Genomic DNA, 26,267 nt, shown 5'->3' on the forward strand with positions numbered 1-26,267 from the left:
TGGTGATGGAAGGCTTAAGTACCTTTTGTGGGCCACCTCTCTATCATGTATAGCACGAGAACAAGCTGTGTTAAACCAAGGTTTAGAAGGTTTAGGACGAGAAAAAGAGTGAGGAATGTACGCCTCCATGCCAGACACTATCACCTCTGTTATGCGCTCATCACACAAAGACGGGTCTCTGACACGGAAGCAGTAGTCATTCCAAGGAAAATCAGCAAAATACCTCCTCAGGTCCCCCCAACTAGCAGAGGCAAAACGCCAGAGACACCTTCGCTTAGGGGGATCCAGAGGAGGGATTGGAGTGATAGGACAAGATATAGATATGAGGTTGTGATCAGAGGAGCCCAACGGAGAAGAAAGGGTGACAGCATAAGCAGAAGGATTAGAGGTCAGGAAAAGGTCAAGAATGTTGGGCGTATCTCCAAGACGGTCAGGAACACGAGTAGGGTGTTGCACCAATTGCTCTAGGTCATGGAGGATAGCAAAGTTGTAGGCTAGTTCACCAGGATGGTCAGTGAAGGGAGAGGAAAGCCAAAGCTGGTGGTGAACATTGAAGTCTCCAAGAATGGAGATCTCTGCAAAAGGGAAGAGGGTCAGAATGTGCTCCACTTTGGAAGTTAAGTAGTCAAAGAATTTCTTATAGTCAGAGGAGTTAGGAGAGAGGTACACAGCAAATATAAATTTAGTATGAGAACGACTCTGTAGTCGTAGCCAGATGGTGGAAAACTCGGAAGATTCAAGAGCGTGGGCACGAGAGCAGGTTAAGTCATTGTGCACATAAACGCAGCATCCAGCTTTGGATCGAAAATGAGGATAGAGAAAGTAGGAGGGAACAGAAAAGGGGCTACTGTCAGTTGCCTCAGACACCTGAGTTTCAGTGAGGAAAAGAAGATGAGGTTTAGAAGAAGAGAGGTGGTGTTCTACAGACTGAAAATTATATCTTAGACCGCAAATGTTGCAGAAGTTAATGAAGAAAAAGTTGAGGAGGGTGTCAAGACACTTAGGGTCGTCGACGGAAAGGCAGTCCGACCTGGGGACATTTATGGTCCCCTCCCCAGATGGGGACTCCGAGGCTGATGTAGGAGTCGCCATGATTTTAACATTTTTGAGTGAAGGGTGTGTGTGTTATTAGGTGCTTGTAGTTTTGTGTGGAGGAAGAGAGTTGTCTTTAGAGGGCAGGCTGTGACTACCCCCTTGTGTTGTGAGACACAAAGGGAAACGTTCAGTGAGGTCACAGCTGGGTTTAATGATAAGTTCACAGCACCCCTGAACAGTGCTTTAGACCTCACTGGGAGTAATTATCGTTTCGGCAGGTGTCTACTGCCTTCTCCTCCGATATATATATATATATATATATATATATATATATATATATATATATATATATATATATATATATATATATATATATATATATATATATATATATATATATATATATATATATATATATATATATATATATATATATATATATATATATATATATATATATATTGGTTGGCTTATTCCTGCATCTATTACTTGTTTTCTTATTCACTTCATATTTTTCCGTTGTATTGTTTGTGTATATTTTATTTGTGCGTTTTCAATAATTTGATTCTTGCCTCTGTTTTTTTTGGGGGGGGATTTTTTTTTTTTTTTTTTTTTCATGTAAATATCAGTATGATTTTCTGTGGTTTGTCGTTATTTTCTTAGCGTCTGTGGTGCTTGTGTTGTGTTGCCTTTGACTGTAAAATATGACAGTGTTTCTTTCAGTACCTCGCTTTTGCTTGCAACTCTATTTGTGTTTCTCTCCAGCTTCATAGTTTTGTAGGATTTTTGTAACCTTGTTCCTAATATCTCTCTGGTTGCATTATTTAGACATTATTCTGTTTTATAATGTCACTCCCTCATTAGCTCGTATTATCTTCCTTTTGTGGTGTTTTATAATACGCGCTTTCACTTTGTAATGGTCTTGTTTCATAATTCCATAGCATTTTGTAGTGACTTGAAAACTACAGTATTTTTGTATTATGGCTTCATTACTTTGTAGCATTTTGCATTGTTCCCGTTCTGTAGCATTTTGTATCCTGCCTTCATCACTTTGTGGTATCCTGACTTTATTGTTTTGCAGTGTCTTCCTTGCAAGGTGAAAACACTTAATATTGTCACAACTCAAAGCTCTCCTTCCTCTCCCTCATTCTCTGCATCTTTCCCCCCCCCCCCTTAACCAGCAATGCACCGGGGCTGGACGAGGCCTGGCACGACTATTAGCCATGAAATCATTAGGAGACCATGTCATTATTTATTTCATTACCCTGATACCGTCCTAAGTGGAAGTTGATAGAAAATGTATTTCATAAAGCCAACCCAGCTCGCGGGTGAAGTATTGTTTTATAAGCAAGTATTGTCAGTGTGCTTATTTACAAGCGTTTGAATTATGCAACCCCGCCTCTGTCACATCGCCATGTGGTGTGTGGCGGCGCTTGCTAAATGATGTATATGCTTATGTGAATCACTTATGCATGACTTGCCCGCCACGGATGCCGCAGCCTAACACACACACACACACACACACACACACACACACACACACACACACACAGACACACACACACACACACTTGGCAGGTCTGTGATGTTATTCTCAACTTGTTAGTTTTAATCACTTGACTTGGAAATCAGTGTGGAGGATTCCATTGGTAACTCTCTCTCTCTCTCTCTCTCTCTCTCTCTCTCTCTCTCTCTCTCTCTCTCTCTCTCTCTCTCTCTCTCTCTCTCTCTCTCTCTCTCTCTCTCTCTCTCTGTCTCAGAATATTTCCTTTTGACACACACGCATGGAAATGACAAGGAATCATCGTGGTAATGAAAAAAAAAGAAAAGTGTTGGAGAATGTCAGTTTGTCCACGAGTTAACCAAAACAATGGTGACGAATGAGGCTAAGCTAAAAACATGATCTATACAACATTTTACCTCCACAAATACATCACCTCTCCTGGGATCAAAGTAAACACACACACACACACACAGACACACATTGTATAGATCATGTTTTTTAGCCTCATTCGTCACCATTGTTTTGGTTAACTAACATTCAATTTTTTTTTTTTCTACATAACCACGATGTTTTCTTGTCATTTTCATACGTGTATTTCAAACGGAAATATTCTGAGAGGGTACGGGGCACCAGCCAGGGGGAACAAGATTATAATGGAAAAAGGCATACTAAGGTGCCGCGGTCTCCGAACAGTCAAAAAGAAGCCTTAAAAAATTAAAGGATAAGTGTCTTGAAACCTCCCTCTTGAAAGAGTTCAAGTCATAGGAAGGAGGAAATACAGAAGCAGGCAGGGAGCTCCAGAGTATACCAGAGAAAGGGACGAATGATTGAGGATACTGATTGACTCTTTTTTGCATTAAAGAGGTGGACAGAATCGGGGAAAGAGAAAGAAGGGACTTGTGCAGCGAAGCCGCGGGAGGAGGAGAGGCATGCAGTTAGCAAGATCAGAAGAGCAGTTAGCATAAAAATAGCGGTAGAAGAAATCAAGAGATGCAACACTGCGACGATGAGAAAGAGGCTGAAGATATTCAATTAGAGGAAAGAAGTTGATGAGATGAAAAGATTTTAATTTCATCCTCTTTATAAGAGTGGTATGAGTGGAACCCCCCAGACATGTGAAGCATACTCCATACATGGATGGATAAGACTCCTGTACAGAGTTAGCAGTTGCCAGGGTAAGAAAAAACTGGCGGAGACATCTTAGAACACCTAACTTCATAGAAGCTGTTTTAGATAGGGATGAGATGTGAAGTTTCTAGTTTAGATTATAAGTGAACAACAAAACGAGGATGTTCAGTGTAGAAGAGGGGTCAGTTGTGTGTGCGTGTGTGTGTGTGTGTGTGTGTGTGTGTGTGTGTGTGTGTGTGTGTGTGTGTGTGTGTGTGTGTGTGTGTGTGTGTGTGTGTGTGTAATAAATAAGAACTTCAAGAATTCAGGACCATATTGAACGTTAGTTCCCAAATATTACTAGATTATTTCATAATATTTTCACAACTTGAAGAAAAAAGGAAAACAGGCAAACCGTTACCAGGAATCCAGCCTCAGTATAATTATTTAGCTTTACACACAAGGAGACTGTGTCCATCACCTCAGCCCGTCGTCCTCGACCTCACCATCAACACAAGCCTGCCGCCCTCTTTCCTCACATCCTGCGCAGCTTAACCAATCTTGTTCTGCTCTTAACCAGTTATGTTGTGCATTGTCTTATTGATCAGGTTAGTGGATGTGATGACTTTGTAATATTTGTGAGTCTCTTTAATTTTGTTTCCTTTTTCATGCAGGAATATGTGTATGAGTTCAACTTTGCCTGTAACTTTTGAGTGGTTTTGTTACATGGGTAACAAACATATATAATGCATCCCTGGAGCAGGGATGCATTATATATGAGTGAGTCATGAAGGAGAGAACACACTGGCTAGTTGCACTAACTGAAGGTGGACAGAACAGTGACTCAACAGGTGAAAACATAAACAGGCAAGGAGTGTACGAGTGAAAGGAGGGAAAGAGAGAAGACACTGGTCCACTCTTGTGACTGGTGGCGATCGTGGGATAAAAAGGTGACACACCCAGCCCAAATCAAACTGAATGTTCTTGTTGCTGGTTTTTGCTTGAAGCACAACTTTTTCATAATCACACAAAATGTCTGAACAAATTGAGAAAACCTCTACTAAGAAGAAAATGAAGAAGGGCTCCCGATTCCTCCGTGCGCTGAAGAAGCTCCTGTACTGCTGCTGTTGCAAGGCGCAGCAGCAGGACGAGGAGGCCGAGGAGTACGTGGTAGTTGAAAGCCCACGTCAGGATGAGGGAGAGAAAGTCGATGTGTGTGAGGAGAGTGGCAGCCTGGCTGACAGCGGCTCGGAGACGGCCCAGTCACTGCAAGTGACTTGCGGACAGTCTCCTGAGTGCGAGTCGGCCCAGAGCTTGCCTGAAGAATGCGTGGCGCTGGAAGATCCTGTGCGTGAGGCTGGCCAGAGCTTCTCTGACGATGAGTATGTGTCTGCGCCTGACGTGCAGGCGTCGTCAAAGGAAGACGATGAATCCCCTGAAGAGTCCCTAGACTGTGAAGCGGTGTGTGATGAATCCTTGATTGAGAGCATTTATGCTCTGATTGAAGAGCCTCGGAAGCCATCAGCGACAGAGGCTCTGAAGTGTGTTGAGGCGATGCCTTCACCGTCCGAGGAGCAAGACAAGGCTGAGGGGCAGACAGAGCGCTGTGCTGCAAAACGTCGGCGACGCAGGAAGAAGAAGAAAGTGCGACACGAAGAGGAAGACATTGGTGGCGAGTGGCAGATGGTGTGTAAGAAACCAAGACGGAAGAAGAATGAGACAGTCATCCAGGAAGCCATCAAGCCCTCTGAGCCTGAGCCACAGCGCCTGTCCCGCAAGTCCAAAAAGCCACGCCGGAACAACAGATGGCCTCAGGACGACCGTGACCGAGTGCGTCTGTCGTGGCAGGAGAGCACAGTGGGGGTGGCGGTGCCGGTGCCGCCAAACAGACGGCGTCACGTCATCGGCAGGCGAGGAGACACGATCCGTCAGCTGCAGCAGCAGTACCCCGCCGTGCGTGTGTCAGTGCCCCTCCCGCAGGACCTCGAGTCCCGGGAAGTGATTATCGAAGGGCCCAAGACACAGGCTGACGCCGTGGCGCTGCAAATCACCCTCCGCCTGCAGGCAATAGAGGAGAAGCTGCGCGAGGCAGAGCAGCTTCGCCAGGAGAGAAAGAGAACGGTGCTAAAGGTGCAGGTGGCACCCCACATGCGGCGCCACGTGGTGGGTCCTCGAGGCGAGACGCTGAAGAGGCTGGCACAGGAACACCCCACCGTCAGGGTGACTGTGCCGCCCCCCAGCGACACTCGGACCACCAGTGTGACCATTAAGGGGCCACGCAATGAGGCAGCTATTGTCGCAGACTGTATCATGGCCTGTGTGCAGGCTGCAGGCCAGCGGCAGCGACAGCGGCAGCCCAACAAGGGAAAGCAGTGAGGAGGCAGCGCACTAACTACTGCACCCCGTCATTACAAGGACATGACAATTACAGCACGCTAGACTAGTTAAGGCTTAGCTAGGTTAGGTTAGGCTAGGTTTAGGTTGGGTAAGGCTTAGTCATACATGTCAAGGTATCTTTGTGTGGGAATGACAATGAAAGTATTTCCTAGAATATCCAGTGACTAGTTTCGGAGCGACAGGCGGCTGTCATCACAGGGGAGCGCATATACAGCCATAGGAAAAATGTGACCCGGCACGCTAAGGCCCTGCAGCACGCGCCCTCACATTCACTGCTCAGTAATAAAATTAAATCGAAAATAAATTAATTATAATAGATAAAATAAAATAAAAAATATTAAATGTAATAGAATAGATAAAAAAATACACTTAATAAATGAATGAAAACTGAATAAGAGGAAAACGTAATAAAAATAAGAATAAAAAATTATTACAAATAATCGGAAATTAATAAATAAATATAAACAAATATAGTAGGTAAAATATAATCTTTATTAAAATAGAATATAAGCAAATTAAATTAGACAAGTCAATTAATAAATAAATGAATTAATGAAAATAAATAAATAAACAAATAAATATGTAATCAATGAATAACAATAAATAAATGATAGAGTAAAAAAATAATAATCAATATTTAAAAAAAAAAAATGAAAAGAAAGTGCGGAGTGACACGTGAGAACATGTTGCGCTGCACTGAGGAATTGCAGTGAACAAAAAGCACAGCGTGTTACTCTGGTGTTGTGCAAGAGAAAGACTCCCTCCACCCACCACGGCCTGGGTGTTGCTTCTTCCTAAAAAGGGTGACCGTTTTTGTCTCTCAAACTACCTTTCCATTGCTTTAATTTCCTTCCTCTCTAAAGTTTTTTTTTTTTCATCTATCCAGAACAGGAATATTCTTAAACATCTATCACTTCACAACATTATATCTGATCGCCAGTATGACTACTGGTTCCGTGTCAGTTAATAGTGTCTGGCATGGAGGCGTACATTCCTCGCTCTTTCTCTCCCCCTAAACCTTCCAAACCTTGGTTTAACACAGCCTGTTCTCGTTCTGTACATAAGAGAGAGGTGGTCCACAAAAAGGTATTTGAGCCTTCCATCACCAGAATCTCATGCACTTTATATTTCTGCCGGGAATCATGCCAAGTCTGTTCTCCAACTAGCCAAAAACTCCTTCATTAATAGAAAGTGTTAAAATCTTTAAAAATCTAACTCCCCTCTTGACATATCTAACAAAAAACATATCTAACAACTTTGCTTCTCCTTTCCCTCCTCTATTTCAACCTGGTGGCACCACTGCCATCTCATCTTTTTCTAAAGCTGAAATCTTCGCTCAAACCTTTGCAAAAACACTACCTTAGATGATTCAGGGCTTGTTCCTCCCTCTATTCCACCGTCTAACTACTTCATGCTATCCATTAAAATCCTTTGCAGTGATGTTGTCCATGCCCTCGCTGACCTTAACCCTCGGAAGGCTTATGGACCTGATGGGGTCCCTCCTGTTCTTCTCCAAAACTGTTCCTCCGTGCTTGCACCTCTCCTAGTCAAACTTTTTCAGCTCTGTCTGTCAACATCTACCTTTCCTTCTTGCTGGAAAGTTACCTACATTCAGCCTGTTCCTAAAAAAAATGGTGAGCGTTCTAATCCCTCAAACTACCGTCCTGTTTCTTTAATTTGATACCTCTCCTAAGTTTTTTAGTCTCCCTTCAACAGGACGATACTTAAACATCTATCACTTCAGAACCTTCTGTCTGATCACCATTATGGGTTCCGTCAAGGCCGCTCTTTCTTCTGAGTTTCCTTACTGAGTCTTGGTCATCCTCATTTAGGGATTTTGGTGAAACTTTTGCTGCTGGCTTAAGACATATCAAAAGCTTGTGATAGAGTCTGGCACAAAGGTTTGATTTCCAAACTACCCTTCTACGGCTCTCTGTAACTTCATCTCAAGTTTCCTTTCTGACCGTTCTATTGCTGCTATTGTAGACGGTCACTGTTCTTCTCCTAAATCTATTAACAGTGGTGTTTCTCAGGGATCTGTCCTCTTCTTCTTGTCCTCTCCACTCCTACGCTGATGAAACAACCCTGCATTTTTCCACGTCTTTTTATAGACGTCCAACCCTTCAGGAAGTAAACATTTCATGCAGGGAAGCCACAAAACGCCTGACTTCTGATTTAAAATTTCCGATTGAGGCAGGACAAACTTAGTATTGTTCAGTGTTTCAAAAACTCAATCCCTCCATCTATCAACTCAACACAACCTTCCAGATAACTATCCCCTCCTCTTCAGTGACATCCAACTGTCTCCCTTTTCTACACTGAGCGTTCTCGGTCTATCCTTTACTTCTAAAGTAAACTTTATTTTATTTTTAATTTACTATCCTTTACTGTCTTAACTGGAAACTTCACATCTCATCTCTAGCTAAAACAGGTTCTATGAACTTAGGTGTTCTGAGTCGTCTCCGCTAGTTTTTTTTTTTTCTCCCCCACCCCCTTACCAGCAGCTCACTCTGTACAGGGGCTATGTATACTCTATGTATAGAGTATGCTTCACATGTATAGAGGGTAAGTTCCACTTATACGATTCTTTTAGACAAGGTGGAATCAGATGTTTTTTTTGTCTTAGCAACTCCTTTCCTCTAACTCACTGACTTCAGCCTCTCTTTCTCTCTCTCTCTCTCTCTCTCTCTCTCTCTCTCTCTCTCTCTCTCTCTCTCTCTCTCTCTCTCTCTCTCTCTCTCTCTCTCTCTCTCTCTCTCTCGCAGTGTTGCATCTCTTACTATCTACCGCTATTGTCATGCTAACTGCTCTTCTGATCTTGCTAACTGCATGCCTCCCCTCCTCCCACGGCTTCGCTGCACAAGACATTTCTTTATCTTACCCATATTCTGTCCACCTCTCTAATGCATTCTGCTTCTGTATTTCCTCCTTCATATTCTTCAAGAGGGAGGTTTCAAGACACTTACCCTTTAATTTTTTTAAGACCATTTTTTGATTGTTCGGGGACCGGCACCTCAATGGCCTGTTTGAATTACAATCTTGTTGCCCTTGGCTGGTGCCCCTCCTTCACAAAAAAAAAAAAAAGAAATATTGTAACGAAAAGGGAGGAAACGGACAGAAAGGTGCGAAAGGTGAGAGGGAAGGGAAGGAGAAAGGGAGGGAGGCACGCTGGGTCAACACCTCGCGGCTCTAGTCTTGGGAACGCGAATTTACTCAACCTACACGAATACTGAAGTGTGTGTGTGTGTGTGTGTGTGTGTGTGTGTGTGTGTGTGTGTGTGTGTGTGTGTGTGTGTGTGTGTGTGTGTGTGTGTGTGCTTTTCTGTGCCACTTTTGCACTTCCAGTCTCAAGCATGTTTACAAGCAACTTTCCCTCAAATTGCTTTCTATTTGATCAGTTCATACGTTAAATATTACAGCGTCAATTCTAATCATCTCATGTCCACTCATCGACTTGCTTTCATTCCGTGATTTCTGCTTCCATTTCCGCCTTTCTGAATAATTGTATTATTCCACTCTTTTTTTTTTCTTAAACTTATATTGTTCATTTGTCGCATTTTGTTTCCTCCTTCCGGGATGACGTGACTGATCTTTCCGGGATCATCTCAGGCTTGCAGGTCTTCATGGCAACGGACACTTACTGACCACCATGAACTCTGATCAATTTGTTATCCACGCAAAAAGAAAGGAAAAAATGAAAAGGGAAAATACTGATATTCCAGCTTACACTTGCAAATGTCCCTACGTGTTTAAAACAAGTAGATTATAGATTATAGTACTGTTTGTTTATGATTCAAATGTTTGTGCATTTATTTTCTTAAAAAGAGAATTACATGAAAACTGAATGCTTCACACTCCTTACGTAATTAACTAAACTAAATAAAAAAAACATTACATTTATGTTCACGACAATACTGTTGTCACTAGTTACGGAAATGAAAATATCACATCACGTCCAAGTGACTGAACAAACAGAGCCAAACAGGCGGTGATATAACATGGAGCTGAGAACACAACAACAATTAATGACCGTTCACTTGAGGAAGGCAGTATTAGGAGAGGATAACAGCGCTGACTAAATTCTGCCAGGATGGGTGAAGTCAGTAATTGTCTCGGTGCTATCACAACACATAATTTATTCCAAACCTGGGTGATGATGGTGCTGCCTCCCACGCTATTGGTCAAGGAAATCCTCTCCTTGAATAGTAAGGAAGCCGAAGTCATACAAGTACACACAATAAGGCATTACATGAAAAAAAAAAATTGTTTATATTGAGTGACTGACTGACTGACTGGATGACTGATTAACAGACTAACCGACGGAATGTGTGACCACAGGATTATAAAGCACCAACACACAGAAAATGACAGACTTTGCTAACCCTTTCACTGCTACAGCTTCTCATCTTCGTATAACAGCCTTGCACAAGTTTAAATGAGGATTTTAAAAATTACTGTCACAACAAAGATTGCCACCGAATATCTAATAGAACCTTTTGATATTCGTTGTAAGCAAAATTGTGCAAAGTAATATCACGTGTGTCATCAGCAGTCAGAGGGTTAAGAGATAAGACAAAACAACAGGAAACACCAAACAAAAATAAAACAAGACTCTCATTTCACAGTGCCATTCTAATCCTTGTCAAAATGCAGTGCAGATAACGCCAGCGGAGGATACAGCCTCGCCCACACGTTCTCGTATATCCCTTGAAAGACGACCCGTACCCTGACGACACGTCCGCGCCACTGACGCCGCAGCCGCGCACCAAGTAGGGGAGGCCGGGCTAAGTTGGCAACATGCAGCCACGTTACAAGGTCGCATTATTTGATTGGAGTGAGAAAAGTTTAATTTTTGTGCTGGTGAGTAAAGTTTCACTGATATTGTTTGTTGTCACATGCATCTAGTTACAGATGAGTGATATTCATTTTAGCCATGATCTATCTCAGGGTTCAAGGACTGTTTACTCTTGAAACAGATCGTAACAGATTTCTTAAATCTGTAGGAAAATCGTTTGTTTCAATTAGTGGTATGGATGGGGCAAGGTGGCACGAAGACAATGGGGCAAATTGCCACACTACCAACTATATATGATTAACATTTGTCTATTTATTACCTGTCCATTCTAATTCTATATTTGATATATATTTTTGTGATACATGTATGTTGATACATATATGAATTAGCTTCCTGAACAAATTTTTGTCTTGTATTTTTAGAGATGGTTCCAACATAGAAATGAACTTACTTTCCTCAGTAAGGGAAATATATATTTTTTTTTTTTTCCGTTGACTGAACATAATCTTCATGAAAATTAGCTTTACAGATATCATGCATCTAAACTTACAATTACCTACATTTGATTTGCTATTTACATGTAATGTGCCAATTTACCCCATAGTGTGTGTCAACTTACCTCTGATATGGGGCATGCTGGCGCACTTATTGTTATTATTTTTTTTTTTTTCTAAGTGTGAGGAGTCAGGCGGAGCTAGACGCATCGTGATGTTCAGCTGCCTAGCGTGGGGTTTGATGGGAAGTGTTTGCTTTGGAACGAGAGAGATTTTGGCGCGGAACACGGACACTTGAGGCGTTGTTTTAGAGGTGTGGATTGTGTGGCTTTGTCAGCATAGCAGGTATGTGATAGTGTATATCATTGTGAAGATATTGTTGGGCAAAGTATTGGATGTTAATGAAATGTAAGGAGCGGAAGAGAGGATGATGAGAGTGCACCATGGGTGTGTTGCAGGAGTTTCACGGTGATGCTTAAGGATCGTAGCCGCAGTCGTCTTCACCAGTCTACTGGAGGAGTGGTGTAGTGTGAGGCCATCCTGAGCCCTATCAGTCTGTGGTGACAAGAGGGAGACGCCTGTCATCACTCAGCAGGGGAAAAGCAGCGTTCGTGTGAACAAGGGTTACCCGTGGTGTCCCTCAACTGCAAATTTTGAGGTGTATAAGTTTCATTTGGTTATTTCTTTCTTTTTTTTTTTTTTGTTGTGAGTTTACACGAGTTGTGTATTGATTTATTTTGATATCCATTAAAGTGTTATTTGTATGTTTTATGTTTGTTTACCCTGGCAGGAGATTTTTTTTTTTTACACTCCAGTGGTGAAATTAAGGTGAGCCCAGGCTGGCTGGTGGACAGCTAGCTGGTACTTCATTACACAAGTAATGCAGAGCTTTGGTTTGTAATTTTTTTTTTTAATTCATGGAAAGTAAGATGAATGTTTTTATCTTTCAATAAAAGCATAAATAAACAAATATTCTTTGTAGTTTTGTTCCATCACCGAAAATGTACAAAGTGTGCCAACTAGCCCTGGTCTGCCTTGCCGGATTGAAGGGGACGAGAATGAAGGGCTAGCTGAATGAAGCGACATTCTCCAGCCAGCACCACAGACTTGTAGCTTACACTCGCTAAAATTGTAACGAGTTTTCACATGACTGAACACTTACAAGTAAAATTCTTCCCCAACACGAGGCTATGTATTCGTCAAAAGGGAAATGTGGACAGGAATGACTTTACGACTGTGAGTGACAAAGTTGAAGACTGGTTTAAAGTTAAAATGTAAGTACAAATCTTCACCAGCAGGAGGTGATGTGTTAGTCAAGAGGCGAATGTAGATAACAATTGATGTAAAAGTGACAGTGACAAGATAGAAGATTGATTTAATGTTCGCAGCACAGACTTGCATCTCAGACTCGGTAAGAATGTAATGATTTCCAGCATGACTGCAAAAATATACAAGTAGAACTCTTCCCTAACACAAGGTCATGTATCGGCCAAGAAGCAAAGGCAGATAAGAATGCATTTGCAAGATATGAAATTGATTTAATGTCTGCAGCATAGACTTGCATCTCAGACCCGCTAAGAATGTAATAACTTCTAATATGACTACGAAAATATATAAGAAGAACTCTTCCCCAACCCGAGGTAACGTATTAGTCAAGAAGTGAAGCTAAAAAAAAAAAAAAAAAAAAAAAATATATATATATATATATATATATATATATATATATATATATATATATATATATATATATATATATATATATATATATATATATATATATATATATATATATATATATATATATATATATATATATATATATATATATATATATATATATATATAAGTAATAATAATAATCTACAAGTGTGAGTGACAAAGAAGGAAATCGATTTATTACTAAAATATGTTTGCAATGTTCGAGTTCACTAAAGCTTACTTGTTACTTGGTGCCTCAGAAATGCTTAAATTGGAGTATATTTCTAAACCTTTACATAATATAATTTTATACTTTATCTACTTTTCTTATGAATAAAAGTTATAAGTGAATTGACAAAGAACAATTTGACAGCATATAGTATACGCATGACAGCCAACATGATCGTTAAGTATTCGTTACTTAGTCAAGGAGCAAACTCGCTAATCTGCTGACTAACTGCTGACTGACTAAGAGGCTCACTAATTGGCTAAAAGGTCCATTACGGCGAGAGCTTCAGCTTCGAAGACACGAGCGATTTAAGGTCGCGGGAGGAAATACATATGTAACAGAGACCAGCACGAGGCGGAGAGAGAACACATGGAATGACAGGACTGGGAACACCTACAGCACGAGGACGAAGGGCAGGAGGAGGAGGAAGAGGAGGAGGAGCAGGAGAAGAAGGAGGAGGAGGACAAAGAGAGAGAGAGAGAGAGAGAGAGAGAGAGAGAGAGAGAGAGAGAGAGAGAGAGAGAGAGAGAGAGAGAGAGAGAGAGAGGGAAGAGAACACAATATCTGAAGGAAATAATTTGAAATAATATGACAAGAACAAGTGTATTTGTGGGCCATACATTGGTTCCAGACATTGTCACCTTTACTGCACAAAGATACGTAATACAGCTTCAGTTGTGCCTTAGTGTTATTATGAAGGGATACAAGATACAGCCACGTCTTCGCTTTGCTGACGAAGTATTGGTTTCTCGTCATTATTACAGTCCAAAGTTCAAAGACGTTGGAGTGATCGCCGCTTCGCCGAGCCCAGACTTGCCAAAAAGCGCGGCGTCACAAAACAGTCAGTCCTGCAGCCTCTCGGAAATACACGGCGAGCAGTCCTGGTTCTTTTAATGGAGTTTTGTTGTTGGGATTAGTTTTGTGGCACGGAACTGTGTTCTCTCCAGATATCACAAATCTTTTCCGTAGTATTGGACATCACAGGAGCACCGAGCATTGAGGGGAGTCTCTCTTGCAGGTTGTGTAGCGATAAAATGATTGGCTGTGTATTGGATTCACATTTCCTCCATGTGAACCCAAGCATCGCGTCACCTTTGTGGTTCCGAGATGCGCAATCATGTGGCCATTTCGCGTCGCTGGTAACGATGAGGCCAGTCTCCTTTTCACTCTGCCCGCCATTGTCAGGGATCAGAGTGCATGCTGTTGTGTTGGATGGATGTTTTTTTTTATCTTTTTTTTTTTTTTACCATTGGGCTTTTTTTTTCATTCTTTTGTTGGGGCTGGAAGGAAAAGATGGGGGGATGGGTTGGGATAGGGTTGCTCCAATTTAAATCTGAGTATGTTTGTACTCTCTCTCTCTCTCTCTCTCTCTCTCTCTCTCTCTCTCTCTCTCTCTCTCTCTCTCTCTCTCTCTCTCTCTCTCTCTGATGGATACGACGATAACAATAAAATAACTTATAATGATTATAATAACACTACTGAGCTAGAGATGAGATGTGAAGTTTCTAGTTCAGATTATAGTAGAGGGGGACAGTTGAGTGTCATTGAAGAGGCGATAGTTGTCTGGAAGGTTGTGTCGAGTTGATAGATGGAGAAATTGGGTTTTTGAGGCATTGAACAATACCAAGTTTGCTCTGCCCCAATCACAGATTTTAGAAAGATCAGAAGTCAAGCGTTCTGTGGCTTCCCTGCGTGAAATTTTTGCCTCCTGAAGGGTTGGACGTCTATAAAAAGACGTGGAAAAGAGCAGGGTGGTATCATCAGCGTAAGAGTGGATAGGACAAGAAGTTTAGTTTAGATCATTAATGAATAATAAGAAGAGAGTGATGACAGGACAGAACCCTGAGGAACACCACTGTTAATAGATTTAGGAGAAGAACAGTAACCGTTTACCACAGCAGCAATAGAACGGTCAGAAAGAAAACTTGAGATGAAGTTACAGACAGAAGGATAGAAGCCGTAGGAGGGTAGTTTGGAAATCAAAGCTTTGTGCCAGACTCTATCAAAAACTTTTGATATGTCCAAGGCAACAGCAAAAGTTTCACCAAAATCTCTAAAAGAGGATGACCAAGACTCAGTAAGGAAAGCCAGAAGATCACCAGTAGAGCGGCCTTGACGGAACCCATACTGGCGATCAGAGAGAAGGATGTGAAGTGATAGATGTTTAAGAATCTTCCTGTTGAGGATAGATTCAAAAATTTTAGATAGGCAGGAAATTAAAGCAATAGGACGGTAGTTTGAGGGATTAGAACGGTCATCCTTTTTAGGAACAGGTTGAATGTAGGCAAACTTCTAGCAAGAAGGAAAGGTAGATGTTGACAGACAGAGCTGAAAGAGTTTGACTAGGCAAGGTGCAAGCACGGAGGCACAGTTTTGGAGAACAATAGGAGGGACTCCATCAGCTCCATAAGCCTTCAGAGGGTTTAGGCCAGCGAGGGCATGGAAAACATCATTGCAAAGAATTTTAATAGGTGGCATGAAATAGTCAGAGTGTGGAGGAGAGGGAGGAACAAGTCCAGAATCGTCCAAGGTAGAGTTTTTAGCAAAGGTTTGAGCGAAGAGTTCAGCTTTAGAAACAGTGATAGCAGTGGTGCCATCTGGTTGAAATAGAGGAGGGAAAGAAGAAAAAGTAAAGTTATTGGAGATATTTTTGGCTAGATGCCAGAAGTCACGAGGGGAGTTAGATCTTGAAAGGTTTTGACACTTTCTGTTAATGAAGGAGTTTTTGGCTAGTTGGAGAACAGACTTGGCATGGTTCCGGGCAGAAATATAAAGTGCATGAGATTCTGGTGATGGAAGGATTCTGGTGATGGAGTATGTTTCACATGTCTGGTGATGGAGTATGCTTTACATGTCTGCTCTTCTAGACAGGGTGGAATCAAAAGCTTTTCGTCTCATCAATGTCTTCAGCCTCTCTCTCACCGCCGCAATGTTGCATCTCTAGCTGTGTTTTACCGCTATTTTCATGCTAACTGCTCTTCTGATCTTGCTAACTGCATGCCTCCCCTCCTCCCGGGGCCTCGCTACACAAGACTTTCTTCTTTCTCTCACCCCTATTCTGTCCACCTTTCTAACGCAAGAGTTAACCAGTATTCTCAGTCATTCATCCCTTTCTCTGGTAAACTCTGGAACTCCCTGCCTTCTTCTGTATTTCCACCTTTCTATGATTTGAATTCCTTAAAGAGGGAGGTTTCAATTTTTGACCACTGCTTTGACTTTTTTATGGGACTGGCATTTCAGTGGGCATTTTTTTTCATTGGATTTTTGTTGCCCTTGGCCAGTGTCCCTCCTACATAAAAAAATAAATAAATAAATAAATAAATAGATAAGTAAAAGAGGCCTGTATGAATAGAAGACTGAACCTTGTGGAAAAGACTAATGAAGTTCAGTGAACATATGAACATGAAAAAAAAGTTCGTCCGAGACAGTGACATTGAATACGTTCAGATTGTGTTGCATAATGTAAAGTAATGTGAAGTGGACACTGTGTGTGTCTCTACCATAGTTACCCAAAGTTGTATCTGTCGTCTGGCCAGACTTGAATTTCATATCACGGATAAACAACGCCTCAAAATGCATATGTGCATAGAAACATACAACATTTTCCACATAAAATAACCTGCACCTTCACCTCTGACAATATCTGCACAAACTCGTGTTACACCATATATATATACTCGTATATATATATATATATATATATATATATATATATATATATATATATATATATATATATATATATATATATATATATATATATATATGTGTGTGTGTGTGTGTGTGTGTGTGTGTGTGTAGGTAAGAGGTGGGGAGGGATACGTGTGGAGCTCGCACGATCACGTCACCGCACGTCACACAACATGGAACTTTCCTTGGTCCAAATATTCTCACCCTTCTCACTAGATGCCAGTTAGGCTATAAGCCTGTCAGCTCGATTACATCCGGACAATACTCCCCCATCCGTCTCGGTCTTCATATTCTCTGTCCTCCATCACCTCGACCATTGTCTTTCCTCTTCTATTAAGGCTCTCTTCAATACCTTGCTTCCATCTCTTCTTTGGTCTCCCTCGTGGTCGCCTGCCTCTTGGTATCCACTCCATATATTTCTTAGCATGCCGATCTTCTTCCATTCTCTTAACATGTCCAGACCATCTCAGTCTTGCTCTATCAGCATCCTCCAGTAGCAGCGTCACTCCCAACTCTTCTCTTATTTGAACATTTCTCATCTTGTCCCTTCTTGTAACACCCCTGATTATTGAGCACTCGCATTTCGGCTGCCTGAATCTTCGATTCTAGTTTTGTAGTTAAAGTCCACCACCATTCAGCACCATATAACAGGATTGGTATAACAAGTGTATTGTAAACTATTAATTTGCATTTTGTAGGCACATGTTTATCGTTTAGTATTGGATACATCTATTGCCATGGATAAATATAACCAGCATTGCCTACATCATACTATCTATTTATTTTTCATAGTTACTCTCTTTATCTCTCTAATGCATTTCAGCACACATTATTCTAAGCTATAAACAGAGTTTTTCTTGTCTTATTTATGTAATTAAAGAACTATAACCAAGAATATAATGAATTGCCCTACGCTGGAACAACGGTACCGGGGAGGAAGGTCGATTCACGCAGCGAGAGGAGAACCAATACGAGAGGAATTCACAAACTCCTGGTAGAAAGTCAAGGGAACAACATGTGAGTGAAGGTTAATGGAAGGTCACTTGACTTTTGTGTGTTTAGTTTTCGATAAAAATACCCATTTCATCTCCGTGTAGGAAGTCAGACTGTGGGAGAGTGAAGGACCCAGAGAAGGAGGGAGAGGGACAGGGCAGATTACTCGATTTTTACTCTCAGATTTTCACCAAATATACTTGCGTCAAGCTAGAGATGTCCTCCTGTTTGTCAACCGTAATCTCAATACGAGCGCCCGGCAACTGAGTGAGCTGTGTTGCCAAAGCACGTCTTGTGCCTGTCAGGAATACTAACTAAGGCAGGATAGGAACCATGCAGTGGTGAGGCTCAGATGTGCTGATGCATTAAACCATCTCACACCAAAGTAAGAGCAAGAATGGAAGTAATTGGGTTATATATTATCATTATTATTATTATTATTATTATTATTATTATTATTATTATTATCATTATTATTATTATTATTATTATCACCATTATTATCATCATCACCAATATTATTTGTTATAGCAATACTGTCATCAACAAACACACACACACACACACACACACATATACACACATATGATCATCATCAGTATCACCACTCGTCATTAAATATTAAATATTTCCTTGAAGTTCATACGGCTTCCGTGTCAGCACACAGTCTCTTTGTGCAGGACGCCTTGCTGAGGTGATTACCTGACACGAAAGGACTGAGTCCACAAACTTTCTCCAATCGTTAAGTTTGTAAGCCTTGATTCAACTCAGGTTAACCGTAGTACACAATTTCACGGGCCCTGTGGGAACTGACAACTCTCGTTCATCATGTTCCTTTAAATCTACTCGAGTGATCAAGCTCTCATATAAAAGGAGCGTCACGGAGCATGTGCGTCAGTCTGTCACCCGGCCCGCGCACTAAACAACCCGACTCTTAGCACTGAGGGAGCATTGTAAATTCTGCAACGCAGTGCAGATAATCTTATATTTCTTTTGTTAAGGAACGAAGCATTTGTGCGCGCTTATCTGTGTGTGTGTGTGTGTGTGTGTGTGTGTGTGTGTGTGTGTGGACTGATGTACAAATATGAGTTTACTTTTGTGGCTGGTATGAAATTATCATGTGTGTTTTGTCAAAAAAACGCGTTAGTGAGACAATGCAGCTCCTACAGTTATCTGTATGAAGACTAAGACATGGCACGTGACATTCCTGGTGAACCCCTGTTTTGATGACAATCACGCTGGACTTAACAAGACCTGACTTAGTGTTCTGTGGTCTCGGAGTTAAGAAGCTGAACATCCCCCTATGGACGGGAAACTTAGCGTAGTATCGTGTGGCTTCACTTCTATTTTACTTGTTGAAAAGACCGCTTTGTGTATTTCCTATGATGTTCAGTTGCCGCTTTGCTTCCTTTATGCACCCATCTTTGGCGTCACAGTGCCGCCCGGTGTGAGGAAACATTTTGTTTTGAAAAAAATCACAACAGAAAATATACAGACAAAACAGAAAGCCACTCATACTGATTTTAGTTGTTCCTATACTCTTCCTCTCGCTTGTATCTCACAGCAGCAGAATAGAGAGGGATGGCGCGTGGTGCGGCTCTGTTGGCGACGCTGATGGTGGTGGTGATGGTGGTGGCGGTGGTGGTGGTGGTGGTGGTGGCGACTGCTGCTGATGTGCCATTCGTTGATACCAGGGATGGCCGCGTCTCAGGCATTGTGGAGGAATCGGTGAAGGGCCGAGACTTTTCGTCATTCTACGGCATTCCCTACGCTCGGCCACCACTGGGGAGGCTGCGATTCAAGGTAGGCCGGCAGATGGTGAAAATTTGCGGAGTAATGAAAGCACTTGACTTCATCAGAGTGAGACTGTAAAATGAGGGTGGGAAAATACTGGAAGATAGTGTGTCCTTTCTTCCAGGATCCCGAACCCTTCCCAGACTGGGGGGCCATGGGGGAAGCCTCCATTCCCGCCCCGCCGTGCATCCAGTATTTCTCCGCAACAGAGAGAGTCGGAATAAAGGAAGTGCTGGGTGAGGAGGATTGCCTGTACCTCAACGTGTTTGTGCCCAAGGTGAGGCAGAGAACCACGGAGAGACTGCTTTAATCTGTGACATGTTAACTTAAGAGCATAAGGGAAGCTGGGAGAAGAAAATAGGCCTACACGTACTAGGTGACAGTCCTTGTCTAAAACCTGTGTCCACCTGCCTTCCCGATCAGTAAATTTAACTAATCCTTTTTTAAAGTTCCCAGGTGACTCAGTACTAGTAGGCTGATTACTGCATATATTCCAGTCATCTACCACTCTATCTGAGAACCAATTTCTTCCCTTTTTTTTATTTATTAGTTTTAGTCCTATCCTGGTTACTAACACTAAGGATTTTGTTTAAATTGTCCTTGTTATACCTCTTAATCTAAGCTTTTCTAACGAATGTAAAATTTAAAACTTTAATCTTTCGTAAGGAATATTTTACATCTCCTTTTAGTCATCCATCTCTCTCTCTCTCTCTCTCTCTCTCTCTCTCTCTCTCTCTCTCTCTCTCTCTCTCTCTCTCTCTCTCTCTCTCTCTCTCTCTCTCTCTCTCTCTCTCTCTCTCTCTCTCTGTGTGTGTGTGTGTGTGTGTGTGTGTGTGTGTGTGTGTGTGTGTGTGTGTGTGTGTGTGTGTGTGTGTGTGTGTGTGTGTGTGTGTGTAATAGTACCAATCTTATCACAGATTAATGGAGACGCTAGTTTCCCGGTGATGGTTTGGCTTCACGGGGGAAGGTTCACCCATGGCAGTGCCCAGGAGTACCCTCCTCACGTCCTCCTGGACCACGACATCGTGCTGGTGGTGGTGCAGTACCGTCTGGGTGTCCTGGGTGGGTGGTGTGTGGCGAGCTGGTGACTTCTCTTACACGCGGCGCGGCCTGTGTACTGCTCTTCTCACTGCTTCTCTCTCACTGTACAGGCTTCCTGTCTACCGAGGACTTGGCGATGCCTGGGAACCTGGGCCTCAAGGACCAGACCCTGGCGCTCCGGTGGGTGAAGACCAACATTCACCTCTTTGGCGGAGACAACATGCGGGTCACCATCTTCGGTGAGAGTGCCGGCAGCGCCGCCGCCCACATCCTCATGTTCGTCCCGGAAGTTCAAGGTAGGACTCCTTTTGGACTTCACATTCGTTCTCATCACCTTTGTTTATACACACACACATACACACACAATATATATATATATATATATATATATATATATATATATATATATATATATATATATATATATATATATATATATATATATATATATATATATATATATATATATATAATTTCAACCTTGTATATCGATTTGTTCACATATTTGCATGTAGTGAGACAAGTTGTATTGTTTTGACAGATCTTTTCTCCCGTGCTATCATGCAGTCTGGAACAGCACTGACGTCCTTGAATATCAACAATAATCCTCGCAAAGAGGCAATTGAAGTGGGTGGCAGCCTTGGGTGTCCCACAGACCAGGGCAGCAACACGCTCCTTCTGTGCCTGCAGGGGCTGGATGCAAAGGCTCTCTTTCCTCGTTACGAAAGCTCCAGAGTGAGTGGCACTCACTGTGCCAGGTGTCAGGACTACTTGCTCATTTAACTTGAACATTCAATTGTGGATATATTCAAATTACAGTTCTGAGGCCATTTAACTTGTACAGAGATGGGGAGTGCTGCCGCTCACCTTCACGCCCTGGGTGGACGGCCGTTTCCTGCCGCGTCACCCTGCCCTGCTGATAAGTGAGGGGCGCAGCACCCGGGTGGACATCATATCAGGCATTACCAGAGACGACGGGGCTCTTTTCGCCTTGCGTAATTATCACCCAACTTACGTGGTTAAAGATCATGCTTCACTAACTGAAATGTCTGAGGGAATAATTACCTTCAAAATCTATTGTTTTGAAGATTTTTATTAATTTATTTTTTTTTTTTAAGCTGCATTGGCAAAGAAACAGTTACTGGAGGAGCTACAGCACAATTTTAGCATGGCCGGGCCTGCGTCCCTTCAGCTTGAGGGCAGGAGTGAGGACCCGGAGGCTGTAGCCCGCCAGCTGTACCTCCACTACTTGGGCACCACGCACGTCACCGAGGCGCACGCTGACGACTTCATGAGGGTGAGCACCAACACTGGAGCCTAAGTCTGTATTTTGCTGCATATGCTCCGTAAACTTTGGATGTATTTGCAATGTGAGAATTACTTGTTTACATATACGACATAAGGATGAGAAGACACGGCTCTACGTGAGGGGATGTTACACCTTAACACTTGAGACAAGAGGATGCCGGCAGTGTTTTCACTGTTCATTCTTAAATTCGCGCCTATGTTACATCTTAAACATACAGAACTGCCAGCTGGTGTTCTGTACGGTGAACTCTTCCGTGATCATTCTGCTGTGAAAAAGCCTTGTAACCGTAGTTGTTAGTGATTAGTGATGAATTATGGGGGAGCATTAAAAACTAGATTCACGTATGAAGATGATAGGTGGAGATGAACAAGCATGTTGCATTCAGGGACTGTCACGGGTTGATCTGATGCATTCTTGCCGTTTCCCTTATTATCTCATGTTCGTAGTAGTAGTAGTAGTAGTAGTAGTAGTAGTAGTTGGATGGTGTGAACGTTCTAATTCTTTTAGTTATCAAAATAATAATAATATATTATTTAAAAAATGATGAAGACATAATAATAGTTATTATTATTGAAAATAACAAAAATAACTCTTAGTTTTTGTTCTTACTAGTCTTATTATATATAATTTTGACAGATGTTCACTGACCACTACTTCGCCGTGCCTCATGACCGCATCTCCGCCCACCACGCAGGGAAGATTTACCGCTACGAGCTGCAGCACTACGCCCAGCTCTCCTTCGGCCAACTGATCTGCCCTTCCTGCGACAACAAGTGTAAGCAATGCCTGGCCCACAACCTGCCCGAGGCACCGCGGCGTCAACACTGACACGAGGCGGTCAGTTCAGTGACGAATGTTTAGGCAGATGTTTTAAGAACACTGGCAAAATAACTGGGGACTGGCACCTTTAGTGGGCTTTTTTCTGCCCTTTTATTGCCCTTGTTTGGAGCCACTCTTACATAACAGATCCTGATAACTGACACAAAGAATTTTGCTTGTAACATCATATCCCCTATGTCACTTCAAGGCAATGAATAACTGTCAGAGATTTTATAAACATCAAGGGTGGTTCTCGACTTAAGTACTCATAAAAACAGAATGTGCTTGGCATAGCCACTACCACTCCTGATGTTATCACCAGCGCTGTCGCCACCACCGCTATACGTAGCAACTATCACCAGCCTTCTTACCATCACCATCACCACTACCACTACCAATAACTCTTATCCTATACTATTAATACCCTGCATCACGACAAATTCCAGTCATTATTGCCATCACCACCATCTCATCGCTGCCATCATTTTTATTAGTAATAGCACTGCACCCCTTTTCATCATTACTTAACCTTTTAATTTATTTATACATAATTTGTGGTATGAGATATAATCTTGTTGAAAAACTAAAACACAGCTGTGTCCGAGTCACTGTGAAGTGTGCCATGAGTCACTGTGATGTGTGCCATGAGTCACTGTGAAGTGTGCCATGAGTCACTGTGATGTGTGCCATGAGTCACTGTGATGTGTGCCATGAGTCACTGTGAAGTGTGCCATGAGTCACTGTGATGTGTGCCATGAGTCACTGTGATGTGTGCCATGAGTCACTGTGATGTGTGCCATGAGTCTCTGTGATGTGTGCCATGAGTCACTGTGATGTGTGCCATGAGTCTCTGTGATGTGTGCCATGAGTCACTGTGATGTGTGCCATGAGTCACTGTGATGTGTGCCATGAGTCACTACGGAGCTTTAAAAGAGGAGTGGCCAAATTTGAGGCTGAGGATAATGAAAGGAAGTAGGCAGTATGTTTCATGTGGGGAGTACCACATGTAGGCCTGACAACTTCTTGCAGCTTTCCTTACTTTCTTGTGTTTTTTTTTTTTTTGTTCTGACATGAGTGAATCACATCTTCCTTTTCTTATCTTTTCCGTTCGGCGTTTCCCTCGAGTGAGTGGTTGGCGCAATGTACGAGCCTATCCTGTTGTTTCTGTCCCTTGAATCTTCCTCTGTGACTGCTATTGTTTGCAGTTCTAAAGCAATTCCACCGCTCCATCTCCTTCTCTGTCGTCCTCCCAGTTTTCTTCCCTCAAATGGTTTTCTCCAGGAATTTTTAATCGGTTTCTGATCGTCAATTCTGACAGGGGTGAGTCACGTAGACGATCTGTACTACTTGTTCCGCGGCGGCCCTCTCTTGTCGCCACGAACAGCACCCCCACAGCGCCCCAAGGACTTACAGCTGCCCGACGACCTCACCCTCAGGGACATCATCACGACTCTGTGGACCAACTTTGCTGCCACGGGGTGAGATGGAGGACGGAGGTCCTGATTTCAGAAGTCTTTATGGAGGACTCTGAGAGTTTTAGAGTGGGCAAGATGATTAAGTATTGCTGATCAGTGCACTAACTTTGCTGCCGCGGGGTGAGATGGAAGGTGGGACCCTTTTGTGGAGGAGACTGACAGTTTTAGAGGATAAGATGATAAAAGTAAGACTTATCATTGTACCATTGCTGCATTAGAGGCTCTTCAGGAAGTGCTGATGTCAGGTAAGACTTATCAATGCTTCCATCAATTCACTGTGACACGGTGACACCAACAACAACGATAGTTTGCCTGTGTACTACATATCACTGCAAAAAATTACCTCTTTACTGCATAGATTAGACAAGTGAGTTGGTGATGGTGGGCAGTGGTGAGAAAACACAGAATTAAGCAGGGGATCTTTATTTCTACAATGTTTTGATGGTGTTGAAAAGTTAGAGAAAAAGATCTGCTTAATCCTGCTATTCCTCACCACCACACTCCAATAATTACTTTTTGTATTACTCATCATTGCAGCAATAGTTTATTTTTGTATCACTCATCATTGCAATGATAATAAATCTTTGTATTACTCACCAGTCCAACAGTGGTCTGTCTTTTATTACTCATCATTATAATTATAATTTTTCGTTATTTCTCACCAGGAACCCAACCCCTGATAGCTCTCTGGGCTTCACGTGGGAAGCCAGCACACCAGAGAATCTGCAGTACCTCTCCCTCACGCCCTCGCCCTCCATGAAGCCAGACGACCGCAAGGAGGTGAGGGATGTTGCTTACTTAATTATTTACTATGAAAGATGTATTAGGCACTGGTATATTTCTATTCGTGTACTTATAAGCGTGTAAGGCGAACGCTTAGAACTTATGTTGATGAGGGGGTGAGGGGGTAACCGACCTCAGGGTTACAAAAAAAAAAAAAAAGTAGGAAAAAAGGCCCACTGAAGGTGCCAGTTCCGGAAGAAGAGAGCAAGAAGGGTTATCCATAACTAGAGAAGTGTCTGGAAACCTTATGTATTAGATAATTACATGGTCCATTTTCTATTTAAATTTTGACGTGGCAGAATTATTTACATAACTACATTTTTTTTTTCTTTATGAGTGTCGCTATTTGTGTTTTATAAATGTCACGCTCCGAGTATCTAGAGCGCATCCTTTGTCAAGCACTATCCATTTCACCCCCTCAGTAAGTGGTTCATGCAGGTTCTTTCTTTTCACAGACACGCAAGTTCCACAACTCTCTTCCCATCCAGGAAAATTTGATGCTTCACCCGCACCTGGTGAAGGTGCCTCAGGGCGCCACGCGCAGTTCACGTCATGAATTGTGATTTACCAACTCCTGACTAAATGCAAACAGTAACAAGCACCGCCTACCTAACAACATAACTTAGATATAACCACTTATATATATATATATATATATATATATATATATATATATATATATATATATATATATATATATATATATATATATATATATAATGAGAGAAGAGGACGAACAAGTGAGGAGGGCAATGATGGTGGAGGTTAGGGGGAGAAGGAGGGTTGGGAGACAAAAGAATAAGATGGAGAGTCGTAATAAGAAGTGATATGAACAAGCTGGGAGTGCAAGAAGATAGAAACAGATGGAGAAGGATAACTCCAGCGGCTGACCCTGCAATACACTGGGATTAAGGTCGTATGAAGAAGGATATATACTCGTATATATATATATATATATATATATATATATATATATATATATATATATATATATATATATATATATATATATATATATATATATATACTCGTATATATATATATATATATATATATATGATGGGCCCTAACTCAGTGCAAACAAACGAAAAAAACGTCCACTGA

The 26,267-nt window shown here is 42.0% G+C and overlaps 2 protein-coding genes across 8 annotated transcripts in view; one reads left to right on the plus strand and one right to left on the minus strand.

Moving 5' to 3' along the window:
- LOC135098203 (uncharacterized) overlaps positions 1-26,267 on the minus strand; it is a 96,439-nt gene that overhangs the window by 39,511 nt on the left and 30,661 nt on the right. The gene's annotated exons all lie outside the window — the stretch shown is intronic.
- Positions 18,857-25,792, plus strand: LOC135098202 (putative inactive carboxylesterase 4). 6 transcript variants are annotated; one of them, XM_064000443.1, is made up of 12 exons: positions 18,857-18,895; positions 19,507-19,745; positions 19,861-20,013; positions 20,654-20,798; positions 20,888-21,073; positions 21,319-21,512; positions 21,622-21,772; positions 21,896-22,074; positions 22,723-22,861; positions 24,224-24,383; positions 25,046-25,160; positions 25,619-25,792. In XM_064000443.1, the coding sequence occupies exons 2-12, from the start codon at positions 19,524-19,526 to the stop codon at positions 25,724-25,726; spliced, it is 1,752 nt and encodes a 583-aa protein (XP_063856513.1). In that variant the 5' UTR covers positions 18,857-18,895; positions 19,507-19,523; the 3' UTR covers positions 25,727-25,792. The 6 variants fall into 6 exon arrangements, with proteins under 6 accessions (XP_063856513.1, XP_063856517.1, XP_063856516.1 ...); XM_064000444.1 differs by lacking the exon at positions 18,857-18,895 and adding an exon at positions 19,001-19,389; XM_064000442.1 differs by lacking the exon at positions 18,857-18,895 and having other exon boundaries at positions 19,001-19,745.

This window comes from Scylla paramamosain, unplaced genomic scaffold (assembly GCF_035594125.1).
Source record: "Scylla paramamosain isolate STU-SP2022 unplaced genomic scaffold, ASM3559412v1 Contig50, whole genome shotgun sequence".
NCBI lineage: Eukaryota > Metazoa > Arthropoda > Malacostraca > Decapoda > Portunidae > Scylla > Scylla paramamosain.

Excerpts from the sequence above, each read along its gene's own strand:
- LOC135098202 (XM_064000443.1), top strand. The coding sequence starts at position 19,524 with ATGGCGCGTGGTGCGGCTCTGTTGGCGACGCTGATGGTGGTGGTGATG. Across the intron at positions 19,746-19,860 it reads TGGGGAGGCTGCGATTCAAG|GATCCCGAACCCTTCCCAGA; the intron begins GTAGGCCGGCAG and ends CCTTTCTTCCAG. Across the intron at positions 21,513-21,621 it reads CTCGTTACGAAAGCTCCAGA|AGATGGGGAGTGCTGCCGCT; the intron begins GTGAGTGGCACT and ends TAACTTGTACAG.